General features: G+C 38.7%; 1 protein-coding gene across 1 annotated transcript in view; it reads right to left on the bottom strand.

Moving 5' to 3' along the window:
* Positions 1–15,519, bottom strand: part of EPHA6 (EPH receptor A6) — a 1,119,052-nt gene that overhangs the window by 25,074 nt on the left and 1,078,459 nt on the right. Inside the window, 1 exon segment of the mRNA XM_049857907.1 lies at positions 8,491–8,640. Within this exon segment, the coding sequence (XP_049713864.1) occupies positions 8,491–8,640 (150 nt within the window).

Here is a 15,519-nt window from a genome sequence, read left to right as displayed (position 1 = left end):
GACCCCAAATTCTCATAAAAAGACCATACTTAATGGTGTGGATGTGACTAGAGGAATCCCGGCGGCCATGGTCCCCAAACCTTCTGTTGGCACAGGACGGGAACCATCCCCGAAGACAATTCATCAGACATGAAAGGGACTGGACAGTGGGTGGGAGAGAGATGCTGATGAAGAGAGAGCTAATTATATCAGGTGGACACTTGAGACTGTGTTGGCAACTCTTGTCTGGAGGGGGGATGGGAGGATAGAGAGAGTTGGAGGCTGCCAAAGTTTTCACGAAAGGAGAGACTGGAAGGGTTGACTCATTAGGGGGAGAGCAAGTGGGAGTAAGGAGTAAGATATATATTAACTTATATGTGACAGACTGACTTGATTTGTAAACGTTCACTTGAAGCTCAATAAAAGTTAATAAAAAAAAAAATGCCCTCTTTACAAATGCCCCAAAGAGAAAAAAAAAAGAATAAATACAAATTAAGAGCTAAAAATAGTAAATATATTTCTTCCAAATAGAAAATTGAAGATATAGCTAATTTTTTTTTCATGAAAACATGGTTGGTATGCATACATTTTCTAGTTTTATGGTTATATAATTTTTTTTATTAACTTTTATTAAGCTTCAAGTGAACGTTTACAAATCAAGTCAGTCTGTCACATATAAGTTTATATACATCTTACTCCGTACTCCCACTTGCTCTCCCCCTAATGAGTCAGCCCTTCCAGTCTCTCCTTTCGTGACAATTTTGCCAGCTTCCAACTCTAGTAGTTATATAATTTTTAAAAATTCCCTTGAAAATTACACTGTGGAAGTAGCATATTGGTTACTGGTTTCCTCTATTTAGAACATTGCTATTTGAATTATTTACAATGGTGATTGATTGCATCTTATAATATTCCCTATTACTCTTTCCTCTGCAGCTGATCTACACCATGCTAGTGCAATTAGCATGTATTTAATTAAAATGCTGCTACTGCCTATATGCCAATAGCAGGAATTACTGAAAAATTGAGGCCATTTTGAAAATTGCTTTGGTAGAATACATATTCAAACAAATGCAAAAATTCTCTCTGTTATATGAAAGGTTGAAATAATGGGAATGGGCCTTTAGCAATTTACTGTATCTTACACAGATCATTACACAAAGACCATTACATAATAAAGTAGAGTTTGGAAAATCTAATCAGGGACAAAAATTGGAAATGACTGGACTCTGAGTCATAAAATCTTTCTGCATCTCTAGGTAAGTGGATTCTACTCACCCACCATTCTCGGCTGAAGTACTGACCCATAATTGGCAAGGGTTATAGAATTATGAAGACAAGAAAGAAATATGGTAAAGGTTATTTTCTTAAATTTCGAAAAAAGGAATCAATTCAGGTAAGATCAAAAGGTTGTTTCCAACCAAATCACCTGCAAAAGAAAACTCTAAAGATAAACTGTAATTTTTTTTCCTCACGTAAGCTTCAGGAAGCAGTCTAAACCCAAACTCATTATTATATAAACGCTTTTGAAAAGTAAGGAGAAAAACAAAACAAAAACACTGAGGGCGGCATTATGTTCTCTAGTAAACCTCAAATGAGATGCTCCTGATAGTATTTCTGTTTTGGGGCAACTGAAGTAGCTCAGTAGCATATGCCTAAATGATGCCATACCCACGAGGCATTTGAGTTTCAAACTGCTTCAAGGCAAAAATTCTTTTTTTTAAACGACATAATATCCGGGAAGCAAAATAAAACCCAAGACTCCCATCTTGCATTCAGATCATTAGCTCGAGCTAAGTCACCTCTTATTTAAATGGTGCTGGTTTTTCCCTACATATTAGCTCTGCAGGGATTTGGTTATTTAATGTTGCCTGCTGTTCATGTCTGGCTTCCATTTACTTCGTGGTGTGAATGTTAGAGCGAAGCCCTGCGGTGCCCTTGGTGTCATCTTTGGAGCTTGCGTAACTCCTAGCATTAAAGGAACTCCCATTATCTAGTAAACAACAATTATTTTGAACTTGGATGAAAATAACATGAAAAATTATGCAGAAATACCTTAAAACCCACCAACAAACAAAACTTCACACACTAGAAAGCAGCAAGGCGCTGTGCCCCTTGACGTGCCTGTGAAAAGTTGCTCGAAACAGGCTAAATACGTTGATCACTGAAATTCGATTTTAAGCTACTGCTTTCAAGTATTTTTAAGAAATATAATAATATGGCACATTGTATAACTTTTTAACTTCAAGACACAAAATACTGCAAGAAAGATTTATATTTCCAAAGAACTGTGGGACAATCCATATTCTTTTGCTAATACTGGTACATACAATTACAGATACTTTGATCTCATTATATAGAATTTTTGTTACGGAGCTTCCTTTGAAAGTCAGACTCCTACAGTATAGCATAGTGGGTAAAAGCATGCACTTTACAATCAAGGAGAGCTTGAATGTTAGTTCCACCACTACAGTTGTGCAACCTTTGGTGGGTTACTTAAACTTTCGAAGCCTCAGTTTTCTTGTCTAGAAACGGGAGTAATAATAGTATCTACGTCAGAAAAAGTTTTTGAAGATTAAATGAGCCAATAATCTAAAATACTTGGCTCATAATAAGCTCAGTAGATGCAAGCTATGATTATTACCATTGATTAATTAAACGCTTTCTGTGTACCAGGTGAGGGCAATGGTTGTTCAGTGGTAGCATTCTTGCCTTCCATCTGGGAGACCTGGGTTTGATTCCTGGCCAATGCACCTCACCTGTCTGTCAGTGGAGGCTTGTATGTTGCTATGATGCTGAACAGGTTTCAGAGAAGCTTCCAGACTAAGACAGACTAGGAAGAAAGGCCTGGGGATCTACTTCTGAAAATCAGCCAGTGAAAATGCTATGGATCACAATGGTCTGATCCTGTTGTGCGTGGAGTCGCCATGAATCGGGACCAACACTACAGCAGCTACCAACAGGTACCAGGTGCTTCACATACATTATCTCTTAATTATTTCAGATTCTGCAAATGGATATTTTGAACCCCATTATAGGTGCTATTTCATAAAGCTTACATCACTTAACTAAGAGTGCATGGCCAGTAAAGAGTGGAGCTGGGATTCGTATCCAGATCTTTTAAGCTCTAAACCAGTGGTTCTTAACTGGGGGTAATTTTGTCCTTTATCTCGACTAAGCAATGTCCGGGCATATTTGTGGTTGTCACGACTTGGGGGAGGGGCCTACCGGATGTAGTGGATAAAGGCCAGGAATGCTGCTAAACATCATGCGATGATTAGGATGACCCTCGACAACCATTTTCTGGCCCAAGCTGTCAATAGCGTTGAGATTGAGAAGCCCTTCTGTAATGCCCCAATGGTTTTTCCAATGTACCTGCCGCCTTATTAGGATTCATTGGTGCATACTGTCAACATTTTGGTGCCATCTGATATTGCAATAAATACATATTTCCTCTTTAAAATGATGTACATCAGAAAAAGGAAAATATATCTTCTGGCAACACAATGGCTTTCTTTTGGGGAATTATTATCTCACTCCATGTGATTATGGGAAAATTGCCAATTATAGCACTCCACCCACCTTGGGATGCACGGGCTGGCACATAAACCTAGCTGGGTCTATCATAGTATCCATTTCACTGACATGGTTTTGGCTTAGAGTTGAGCAGGGTTTAACAGAACCAACTAGAGACTTCTCTGGGATTGGTATATGAATTTTTGCAGAGAAAAGGGCTCTTTCTGCTGGGGTAGCTAAACTGGAATGCTGAACCTTGGGGTGAATAAGGAAACACTTCCTGTAGGAAAGAATGAGGCCAATGTGTTTAGGGGAGAAGTGAAAATCCTGCCTGGGCCTCTGGACCCAGCAATGCTAAACTACCTTCTTAGTTTCAGGGATAAATATATTTCCTTAATTTTGCTGAAGTAAGTTCAGGTTGGTTTTCTGTCACTTAGAATCAAAATTGCCCTGCATAATAGAGTCTGAATGCTTTTTTATTTTGGACTTTTTTTTTTTTTTTAATAACTATGTTGTGTCCACACAATATTGTTTCTATTGAAAAAAAGATAGAAGTCATGGTATCTACCCTTGAGGAGAGTACAATCTAGTTGGGGAGATAAAATTTAAAACACCAGACCTTCATTTCCTCACTAAATAGTAGGCTCCTTGAGAGTAAGAAGTGAGTTTTTTAATCTCCCACCTCCATCCCACATGTACACCTAATCCAGTGACCAGTACGTTTAATAAATAATTGTTGAACGGCTAAGCAGATGGCTCCCACAGTTATTTTTGTTAGATCTTTTATGGACTAGTTCTGTGCACTCGTTCTTAATTTTTTTTTATTTTCTTATTTCCTTTCCCGAATGTACAGTACCATTGACCTTTGGGAAACTCATCATATTATTCACTAAAACAGATTCTGCAAACTTAGAATTGTTCATTGTAATAGAATATGCCACAGTCTGCAGAATGGAGAGACTATTTCATATAAACTATCTAAACTGCTCTAAACTTATTTAAAATCATAAAACATTTCATTTCATTTGTGCCCATAGCTTTGTTAAACTCACCAAAATATAGTAAAAATATAAAATAATCAAATAGAACAGAGTTGAATTTTTATTTTCTAAAGTATTACTTGCCTTATTTAAAATGGACCTTGGTGGCAAAGAAGCCAAACATTAGACAATACTTTGGCCAAACAAACGAGAAATGCAGGACAGATAGGGAATAGCCAGTATTTGGAAAGAAGAGCCAGGAAATTTTTGATTAAGCTATTTCTGCTTCCAAACAGAAATTCTGGTTACAGGATCTGTCACAGATGTGCTGACTTCCAATATGTTAAGCTAAATGGAATTTCAGCTCCCTTTACTGCCACAGCAAAAAATACTCACAAGATACATAAAAGACTTTAGCTCTTACTACTTTCCTATAGTCTTGTATTGATCTGAGGACCTCAAAGTTTTGGCCTTTTTTTTTTTTTTTTTTTTCTCCCATAACTTCAAACAAAAAAATCTTTTTTTAAGATACTTTCTTGAATATCCTTTGGTAACCTACACAAAAGCTGTGAAAATATACCAGCTTAGACCCTACCTGAGCCTCAGAAAACAACCAAGCTCTGGGTAAAGGAAGAGTTCAGCCTTGTGTGGGCGCGTTGGCAATACTGAGAGAATGAGAATGGGCTTACTGCTGGGAGCCTATTTCTGGCTGTGGCAGCTTTTACTGGTCCTGGATATAGTCTCTGTGGCCAAATGAGGTTCAGTAGACAAAATTGCTCCCTAAATGGTCAGCTTGGACACAGATCATCAATATACATGGCCAGAATGGCTGGGTGAACTGTTGGGCAAGATCCAGGAAAGAAGGGGATGACAACAGGGTTTGGACTACTCTAGACGATAATCGGGAGCAATTTATATGGTGCTCTATGTTGAAAACTACATATTTGGGCTTTTTCTTGCAGAAGCTGCTCTCCTAAAAAATCTGTCCTGTGGTCTGGCATCTTCATTTATACCTGTTCAGCTCCGTGGAAGTTCTAACTAATTTTTGGCACCTCCAGAGAGATTGAGGAATGTCCTAAATTTAGAAAAGGACAATTTGAATCATTTGAGAATGATTCAAGAAAAGTGTGATAGCTACTTCTTCAGAGATTATAAAATTACAGCATGGTACTACTAGACCCATAAAAACCCGTTGCTGTTGAGTCGAGTCCAACTCATAACGACCCTATAGGACAGAGTAGAACTGCCCCATAGAGCTTCCAAGGAGCAGCTGGTAGATTCGAACTGCCAACCTTTTGCTTAGCAGCTAATCTCTTAACCACTGCGCCACCAGGGCTCCAGGGGGACCTTAAACATCATCTAGACCAGCCCCTTTATTGTATTTATTGGTCATGAAATTGAGTCACTTTGAAAAGTTAAGTGGCTTTCATGGTTGGATTATAGTGCAAGTAACCGTGGTCATAGTTACTAAATTGGTGGTCCATGTACCCCAAGTGGAAACCCTAGTGGCGTAGTGGTTAAGTGCTACAGCTGCTGACCAAAGGGCCAGCAGTTCGAATCCACCAGGCACTCCTTGGAAACTCTATGGGGCAGTTCTATTCTGTCCTTTAGTGTCGTTACGAGTTGGAATTGACGCAACAGCATACAACGGCAACTTTATAAGATTGAACTTTGTGAGCATATCTTGCAACATATATTACATATTTAAATTGAACCCCCAGCACTTATCCTTTTTTTTTTCCATAGCAGTGATTTATCATGTCACACAATGCACCTTTTACTTATTTACATTGTTTACAGTCTGTCTCCCTCCCAACAGAATATGAGCCCCATGAGGGAAGAGACCACTGGCCCTGCATGGGGAGCTACGTGGACTGTAAACCAAGCCCCTATAAAAGAAGCAGTTATTCCCTGTTTTCTCTTCCTTGCCCATGACTTACCCTAGATGTTCATTAGAATTCTCTTCAAAGAGCATTGACAAACCTCTTGCTATATGATTCTGGGGAAGTCACATAAATTCTCTATACCTCAGTTTGATGACCAATGCAACAAATGGATTGAACTAGATCATCTTTATGGTCCCTTCCAGGTATAAAATGTGTTTCTCTGCTGTATTCCTAGTTCCTGGAATGGAGCAGGTACTCAATAAATATTTTTACATAAATATATTAGTATAGTAGTATTGTATACAACGTTCAAACAAATATGCATTCAGCCATGGGTGCTCAAGAACTCTTTACTGGCAAGGGTGTATCATTAATAAAGCATGCAGCTCTCTCAGTTAGACAATTTCTTATTTAAGGTCTGTCGGAGGATTGGTTGAGACAAGAACCAAATGGGGAAATGAATTAAGGAGAGCACCTGAGGTGTAGTCTCTTCTCTGTAAGGAAGAACTCGTCTGGAGGAGAGCTTTTTACTCTGGAGATTTGCTTCAATGGCCTATTTTACTCCTGCCAAAGTAGGGCAGGTAGGCAACCATTATGCTGGGTTTAGAGTAGAACTGGGCCTAGGATGACTTAACCCAGGGCTTCTGCTACTTTATATACATGATTTAAAAGAAAGAAAGAAAGAAAGAGTATGTTCCTTCTGGGAATGAAGGAACAAATTCTTACTTTTGTTCTTCTTAAGAACAGCTGGGGAGGTTGTCTCAAAAAAGACCCAGTGACAGGGAAGAGCAATGAGGTCCCTGAGATAAAATTCCCTGAAAAATAATGAACGCTATGACTTACATCCAAGGAAGTCTAAGCTTTGGGGGTGGAGTGGAGATTGCTAGTTATGGCACACTTTTGACTTAAGGCTAGAATCTCTGCAGGACCGAACTGCTCTAGTTTTGTGTATTGATGTTGTGCTTTGCAGAATAAAGGTCGAGCAATGTGTATAGCCTCAAAACTGCTGGCGCACAGTTTCTGGACATGGCATTCTTCAGAGAGCCAGTAGGCACACACAGGACTGGGCAGGACTCAGCTTTGAAAGCAACACTATGTGGCAGAGAGAAACCAAACCATAGCCACCTAGCCCAAATTGTCTACTCTATGCCTGGCATTAGAAAAGGATAAACTTTCTCCGTGACTGAGTAAGTCCTTGAGATGCTTGGACAATTTGAGGAAGGTTTATGGGGGCAGTACTCAAGTAGTTAACTGGAAAAAAGGAAGGAGATGTGACAATAGTTGTCCTTTGAGCGTTTAGGGATTTTTTTCAATAGTTACGTAGTCTTTGTTTTCACATTCAAAATCATATCAGAGGTGATTTCTCCTTATCCTCATCCCAGAAGCCATTAGATGCTTTATGCAAGCCAAGTGAGTTGAAAAAACCTGAATTCTGCTATGAGGAAGTAGGGAATTAAAGCATATTTTCAGTTCTGACAGCGTATTTGCTTGGATGCTCAGGGCACCGACATTTTCTGACTACTGTCTCTATCACTTTGGATGGGTTATAGAGGTCAAATGTGTGTTAACTGTCTCTTTTTATAATATCAACTACTAAGACAATTTTTATAGGGGAAACAGAAACAAAACAGATTTCAGAAAGGGTCTTGTCTTTCAAAATAACCATAGTATATGACACATATTGATAGTACATTGCCTGGAAGCATTCACTGTTTTTCTTCTAAGTGATATCTAGTCTAAATTAATCTCCTTGTTAGAGCAGTGCATTAAATTTCCCTTAGGAAGAAATGAAAGGTAAACATTACTCTTTCTCCTGTTTTACTTGTAGGTCAAGGTTGTTTCATAAGAACAGTCATGCTGCATTAGAGCAACATACATAGAAAGTCTCAGATCTGGGAGATGGATTCAGGTACTTAACACACAGCACAGCTTGTCAGCTGGCCCCCCTAGGACACCAAATAAAGCTCAGAGTGAAAGGTTACCCAGCTTCTCAAACTTGCCCACAGACCTTGAGCAATTTTCAGGCAAGGATAAAGGCTAACCTGGGTGAGGACAAAAGGTCTATTTTCCCCTCTATGCTAATGTGTTTACATTCACAAAATGCCAGTTTAACTATTGACAGCACTTACATCTTGGTTGGACATTTCCCAGTAAGGTCTCTCTCCATAGGACATGACCTCCCACATGACAATCCCATAGCTCCATGCGTCACTTGCCGAGGAGAATTTTCTGTAGGCAATAGCTTCTGGGGCTGTCCACCTTATGGGGATTTTCCCACCCTGGAAAACAAATTGAGAGTTCTCAGATGACTCCCAAGTGTGTTCAAAAACGAAGTGATACCGTTTTTAAATATCTTTTGTCAGAAAGATCTAAATACTGTTGGCATTTTAAATGAAAATCAAAAGGAAACCAGAATAAAATGTCAGAATCTTTTTTCCTATAATTCTTATTCAACAAGAACAGCTTTATTAGGAAATAAGTCACACTTCGGAAATATTTTATTTCCTTCATTAGAGAAATTTATTTTCAATTTAGATTCACACAGTTAAATCCAATATTACGCCATTTGAAGAAAGTTCCAGGTTATGGGGCATTAAAACTACGTATCACTTAACATTCATTAAACCTCAGACTGCATTCATAAATAATAATCATAGGCTCTAACTTAATAGAAGACAAGTGGTTAAACACACAACAGAGATTCTCCACAAATGCAATGCTTCTCAGAAATTTCCTTTCCCTTTCATCTGCTATGATTACATTTATTTAAAAAAAAAACAAAAAAAAAAACTTGAACGTCATACAAGAGCACCTGAAATGGATAATATTTCTTTAGAACACTTTAGGCTAGTCCATATTTTTGTTTTTTCACTGTTCAAGTTAACATTTGAACGTATTAAAGAGATTAAATTGCATGAATTTCATCTATACCGTTCAGGTATTAAATTCTGCCATTGTGTGATACGTAATTTTTTATTAACATTTATTACATTTCATCTACTGACACACTTTATAAATCCCTTATTATTGTAATGACAGGAATAAAACAATTCATCCATTTGATGTATAACCTGGAATCTTTGCAGCTCTGAACAGTTAAATTGAGCGGAGGCGCGCGCCCTAGTTCCACTAGATGGCGGAAGAGAACAACGAGATGCCCAGACTGCTGTCTCTCCAGCCACGAGGTTGGCTTCCGTTCACAACAAATTGTTCTTCTCAGTTAGAACCCACCACAGAGATAGATTAAAACAATGGAATTGTTTTATTATTATCAGCAATTTCATGGTTACATTTTTTTTTTTTTTTCATCTGATCATCCACTGTGAGCAAAGTCTAGCTTTAGGGCGAGTGGGGTGGGAAGAAACAAAGGGTGCGTTCTTTGGCCCTTCAGGAACTCAGGCATTAAACATCTTTAAGGGTGAAGCCATTAAGGGGGTAATTTAAACACTACTTAGTAATCTAAACACTGCTTACTTGAAGAGAAAAAAGATTCATCCGAAATAGAAACAATTATGTTTTACAAGGTAAATGAGAACATTAATGGGATTTTCATTTTGAAGACTTGTAGCAATGGAAGAGTTAGAAGGCCCCTTGGGGGAAGACACCTTGAACCCAATCCCCTCATTTTAAAGGTTGGTAAACTAAGCCCAGAGAGGTTTAGAGATTATTTATCACATTATTAGGTACCTCATGTCTGCCAATGCTATTATAATAATATTATGACATGTTGATATAAAGATGGAAAAGTTGGGCAAAGCTAAGCAAAACCATCTGCAGTGTTTCAACAGGGTATGCATAACCATGTATCCCAACAGTGCAAGGGAAGGCAGCCTGAAGCCTGTGGTTTTCACTCATTGTAGCAGAGGTTAAAGACAGTGACAAATTAAGACCGTAAAATTTACCTTACAAATTTAGTGACAGTAGCTTAAAAGAATGGGAAAAGGGAGAATTGTAAGGGGAGGGCTCATTCCTCAATCCAAAGTAGGCTGCAGATAAAATATAAAACCCACAGTTAAATTTAAATTTCAGATAACTGTCTTTTAGTAGATTTATGTCCCATGAGGGAGTACTTTTTTTTTTTTTTTTGGTATAAAAACCAAAAAACCAAACCCATTGCTGTCAAGCCTGACTCATAGTAACTGTACAGGATAGAGTAGGACTACTCCATAGGATTTCCAGGGAGCAGATGGTGGATTTGAGCTGCCAACCTTTTGATTAGCAGCTGAGCTCTTAACCACTGCGCCACCAAACCAAACCAAACCCATTGCCATCAAGTCCATTCCGCTACGCCACCAGGTGTCCTGAATACTGCATGGAAAACACTTGTGTTAATACAAACAAACAAAAGATATTCTTTTGTTTATCTGAAATTCGTATTTAACTGGGCACCCTGCATATTTATTTGCTAAATTGGCAATCTTAACTGAAGGCATTAAAAATCTTTAGATGTGTAAATAATCCACCGAAACGTGACACTAGTGTTCTGAAATCTGAAAAAATCTTGTGTGGTCTATACCGTCACGAGGGGCAAAGCCCCTCCTCCAGTTAAGTGTGCAACCTGGCTGATGTCCCCAGGGACTACAGTGTTCATTTTTTTACTGTATGTTTGTGGCTAAAATGCCTCAGCCTTGTGGCTCTACATATCTAAGCCATCTAAGACAGACTCAGGCTTGTTTCAAGTATGGAAAGCACACGTGCAGAAAATAAACACCAAATAGGTGGATCTGACCTCGGGATAGATGCAAGAGTTGCAGTCTCATCTGGGATTTCTGACTCTTGATCCTTCTTTGACTGTTTGGGCAAAAATATGTGGAAGTGTGAATTGCTAGGCTACCAGGCTTTACCTTTGCTAAATCTTTGTTGAGTTCTGTTAAGATAGGTTAAAAAGCAGAGTTAAGGTTTATTTTATGTGCATTCACTTATAAATGGTATCTCATATAAACGATTCATGTGTTAATTTATATTTCATATAACTTGATATCATATATAAATAATAACTTTATCACTTTCCTGTCTAAGATTTCATCTTTCTCCTCAAAGGGATGACTGTTTGATTAATAGGATTGTTATGCTTATAAAAAATCAAAATATGATTTTCTAAAATGAATAATACCACAAAAAGGACAGTATATATTTATTTCAAATTCTATTCCAAGTGTCATAATGGAAAGCGTGAGCTAGAATAAACCTTAGAATAAAATATAAAAAATGAGACAGAAGTTAAATGTAGGAAACACAGTTCTAATTAACAACAATGTATGGTATCATGAGGCTGACAGTATGCACAAACTAGAAGGACCCTGAGCATATACGGGATGGACAAAAGGAAGCATTCAAACCTTTTTTCTAACGTGAGAGAGAATTTTCTACGCCTTGTTCCAACTCCCGTTCAGCTTACCTCAGCACTCCTGGGTATATATTGAATGAAGTTTGAATCCAAGGGCAGAATCAAACAGAAAGGAAGAGGCTCTTAAGACCATCACATGGTTTCTATCCTATTTATTCCCACAGAGGAAACACAGTAACTTAGTTCTTCTTTTAATTGAATGTACTACTTAAGCTCCCGAGGCTTACTCTCATGTACATGTTCCTATTGCCCATGATCTTGAATCATAAAAATATAGACAGAGATAATACACTAAGCTACTTTTTCTCAGGGTGTTAACCACCAGATGTCTGTTTCAGGTTTCAGGAATGAACAATGATTACTTTAGATTTGAAATCACAATTACTGGAACATTGCATCCTGCTTTACCGTATGTTTTTGAGGGGGAAAAAAAATTTGCTGCAGATGCTAATCAAAATGACTGAATATAACTCAAAAGCCTTCTCATTTACTAAGACCTTCCCTATCCAGCAAACTTAATCACTTAAGGACACAAAGGTGAAACAGGAAGTAACCAAACTCCCTTGCTACTGAAATGGTTGTTAGAAAACCTTTTTCCTGTTTTTCAAGTCATATTCAGAGCTCCCCGTATAAGTAAGTAGTGGGTGGTAGGGAACAAAGTGCTGAAGAGGGAACCAGGAGCCCTATATATTTTTCTTTGTACTTTGGTGTGGAGTTGCCGTGCAGCTATATTTAACTAACATATGGGTTTTATAACTTAACTCTTTAATCTTCAGAGCAGTGACCAAATCAATTGAAATGTAGTAAGGTCATTGTTAGGTGCTGTCGAGTTGGTTCCAACTCATAGTGACCCTATGCACAACAAAACGAAGCGCTGCCCGGTCCTGAGCCATCTTTACAATTACTGTTATGCTTGAGCTCATTGTTGCAGCCACTGTGTCAATCCACCTCGTTGAGGGTCTTCCTCTTTTCCCCTGACCCTGTACTCTGCCAAGCATGATGTCCTTCTCCAGGGACTCATCCCTCCTGAAAACATGTCCAAAGTATGTCAGACGCAGTCTCGCCATCCTTGCCTTTAAGGAGCATTCTGGTTGCACTTCTTCCGAGACAGATTTGTTCGTTCTTTTGGCAGTCCATGGTATATTCAATATTCTTTGTCAACACCACAATTCAAAGGCGTCAATTTTTCTTTGGTTTTCCTTATTCATTGTGCAGCTTTCACATGCATATGATGCAACTGAAAATAGCACGGCTTGGGTCAGGTGCACCTTAGCCTTCAAGGTGACATCTTTGCTCTTCAACACTTTACAGAGGTCCTTTGCAGCAGATTTATCCAATGCAATGCGTCGTTTGATTTCTTGACTGCTGCTTTCATAGCTGTTGATTGTGGATCCAAGTAAAATGAAATCCTTCACAACTACAGTCTTTTCTCCATTTATCATGATGTTGCTCATTGGTCCAGTTATGAGGATTTTTATTTTCTTTATGTTGAGGAGTAATCCATACTGAAGGCTGTGGTCTTTGATCTTCATTAGTAAGTGCTTCAAGTCCTCTTCACTTTCAGCAAGAAAGGTTGTGTCATCTGCATAAAGCAGGTAGTTAATTAGTCTTCCTCCAATCCTGATGCCCCGTTCTTCTTCATATAGTCCAGCTTCTCATTTGCTCAGCATACAGATTGAGTAGGTATGGTGACAGAATACAACCCTGATGCACACCTTTCCTGACTTTAAACCAATCAGTATCCCCTTGTTCTGTCCGAACAACTGCCTCTTGATCCATGTAAAGGTTCCTCATGAGCACGATTGTTCTGGAATTCCCATTCTTCACAGTGTTATCCATAGCTTTTTTATGATCCACACAGTCGAATGCCTTTGCATAGTCAATAAAACACAGGTAAACATCCTTCTGGTATTCTCTGCTTTCAGCCAGGATCCATGTGACATCAGTAATGATATCCCTGGTTCCACGTCCTCTTCGGAAACCGGCCTGAATTTTTGGTAGTTTCCTGTCAATATACTGCTACAGCCGTTTTTGAATGATCTTCAGCAGAATTTTGCTTGCGTGTGATATTAACGGTATTGTTCTATAATTTCCACATTCGGTTGGATCACCTTTCTTGGGAATAAGCGTAAATATGGATCTCTTCTAGTCAGTTGGCCAGGAAGCTGTCTTCCATATTTCTTGGCATAGACGAGTGAGCACCTCCAGCGCTGCATCTGTTTGTTGAAACATCTCAATTGATATTCCGTCAATTCCTGGAGTCTTGTTTTTCACCTGTGCCTTCAGAGCAGTTTGGATTTCTTCCTTCAGTACCATCTGTTCCTGATCATATGCCACCTCTTGGAATCGTTGAACATCGGCTAATTCTTTTTGGTATAATGATTTTGTGTATTCCTTCCATCTTCTTTTGATGCTTCCTGCATCGTTTAATATTTTCCCCATAGAATCCTTCACTATTGCAACTCGAGGCTTGAATTTTTTCTTCAGTTCTTTCAGCTTGAGGAATGCCGAGCGTGTTCTTCCCTTTTGGTTTTCCATCTCCAGCTCTTTTTACATGTCATTATAATACTTTACTTTGTCTTCATGAGACGCCCTTTGAAATCTTCTGTTCAGTTCTTTTCCTTCATCAATTCTTCCTTTTGCTTTAGCTGCTCAACGTTTGAGAGCAAGTTTTAGAGTCTCCTCTGACATCCATCTTGGTCTTTTCTTTCTTTCCTGTCTTTTCTATGACTTCTTGCTTTCTTAATGGATGATGTCCTTGATGTCATTCCACAATGCATCTGGTCTTTGATCACTAGAGTTCAGTGCGTCAAATGTATTCTTCAGATGGTCTCTAAATTTGGGTGGGATATACTCAAGGTCATATTTTGGCTCTCATGGACTTGCTCTGATTTTCTTCAGTTTCAGCTTGAACTTGCATTTGAGCAATTGATGGTCTGTTCCACAGTCGGCCCCTGGCCTTGTTCTGACTGATGATATTGAGCTTTTTCATTGTCTCTTTCCACAAATGTAGTCAATTTGATTTCTTTGTGTTCCATCTGGCAAGGTCCATGTGTGTAGTCACCATTTATGTTGGTGAAAGAAAGTATTTGCAATGAAGAAGTTGTTGGTCTTGCAAAATTCTATCATTCCATCTCTGGCATTGTTTCTATCACCAAGGCCATATTTTCCAACTACTGATCCTTCTTATTTGTTTCCAACTTTTGCATTCCAATCGCCAGTAATTATCAATGCATCTTGATTGCATGTTCGATCAATTTCAGCCTGCAGAAGCTGATAAAAATCTTCTATTTCTTCATCTTTGGCCCTAGTGGTTGGTGCGTAAATTTGAATAACAATTGTATTAACTGGTCTTCCTTGTAGGCGTATGGCCATTTTCCTATCACTGACAGCATTGTACTTCAGGACAGATCCTGAAATGTTCTTTTTGATGATGAATGAAACACCATTCCTCTTCAAGCTGTCATTCTGAGAATAGTAGACTATATGATTGTCTGATTCGAAATGGCCAATACCAGTCCGTTTCAGCTCACTAATGCCTAGGATATCGATGTTTATGCATTCCATTTCATTTTTGATGATTTCCAATTTTCCTAGATTCGTATTTCGTACATGCCAGGTTCTGATTATTAATGGATGTTTGCAGCTGTTTCTTATCATTTTGAGTTGTGCTACATCAGCAAATGAAGGTCCCAAAAGCTTTATTCCATCCATGGCATTAAGGTTGACTCTACTTTGAGGAGGCAGTTCTTCCCCAGTCATCTTCTGAGTGACTTCCAACCCGGGGAGCTCATCTTCCAGCACATATCAG

Source organism: Elephas maximus, chromosome 18 (assembly GCF_024166365.1).
Source record: "Elephas maximus indicus isolate mEleMax1 chromosome 18, mEleMax1 primary haplotype, whole genome shotgun sequence".
In the NCBI taxonomy this organism is placed as follows: Eukaryota; Metazoa; Chordata; class Mammalia; order Proboscidea; family Elephantidae; genus Elephas; species Elephas maximus.
This window is presented reverse-complemented; position numbering and strand designations above follow the sequence as displayed.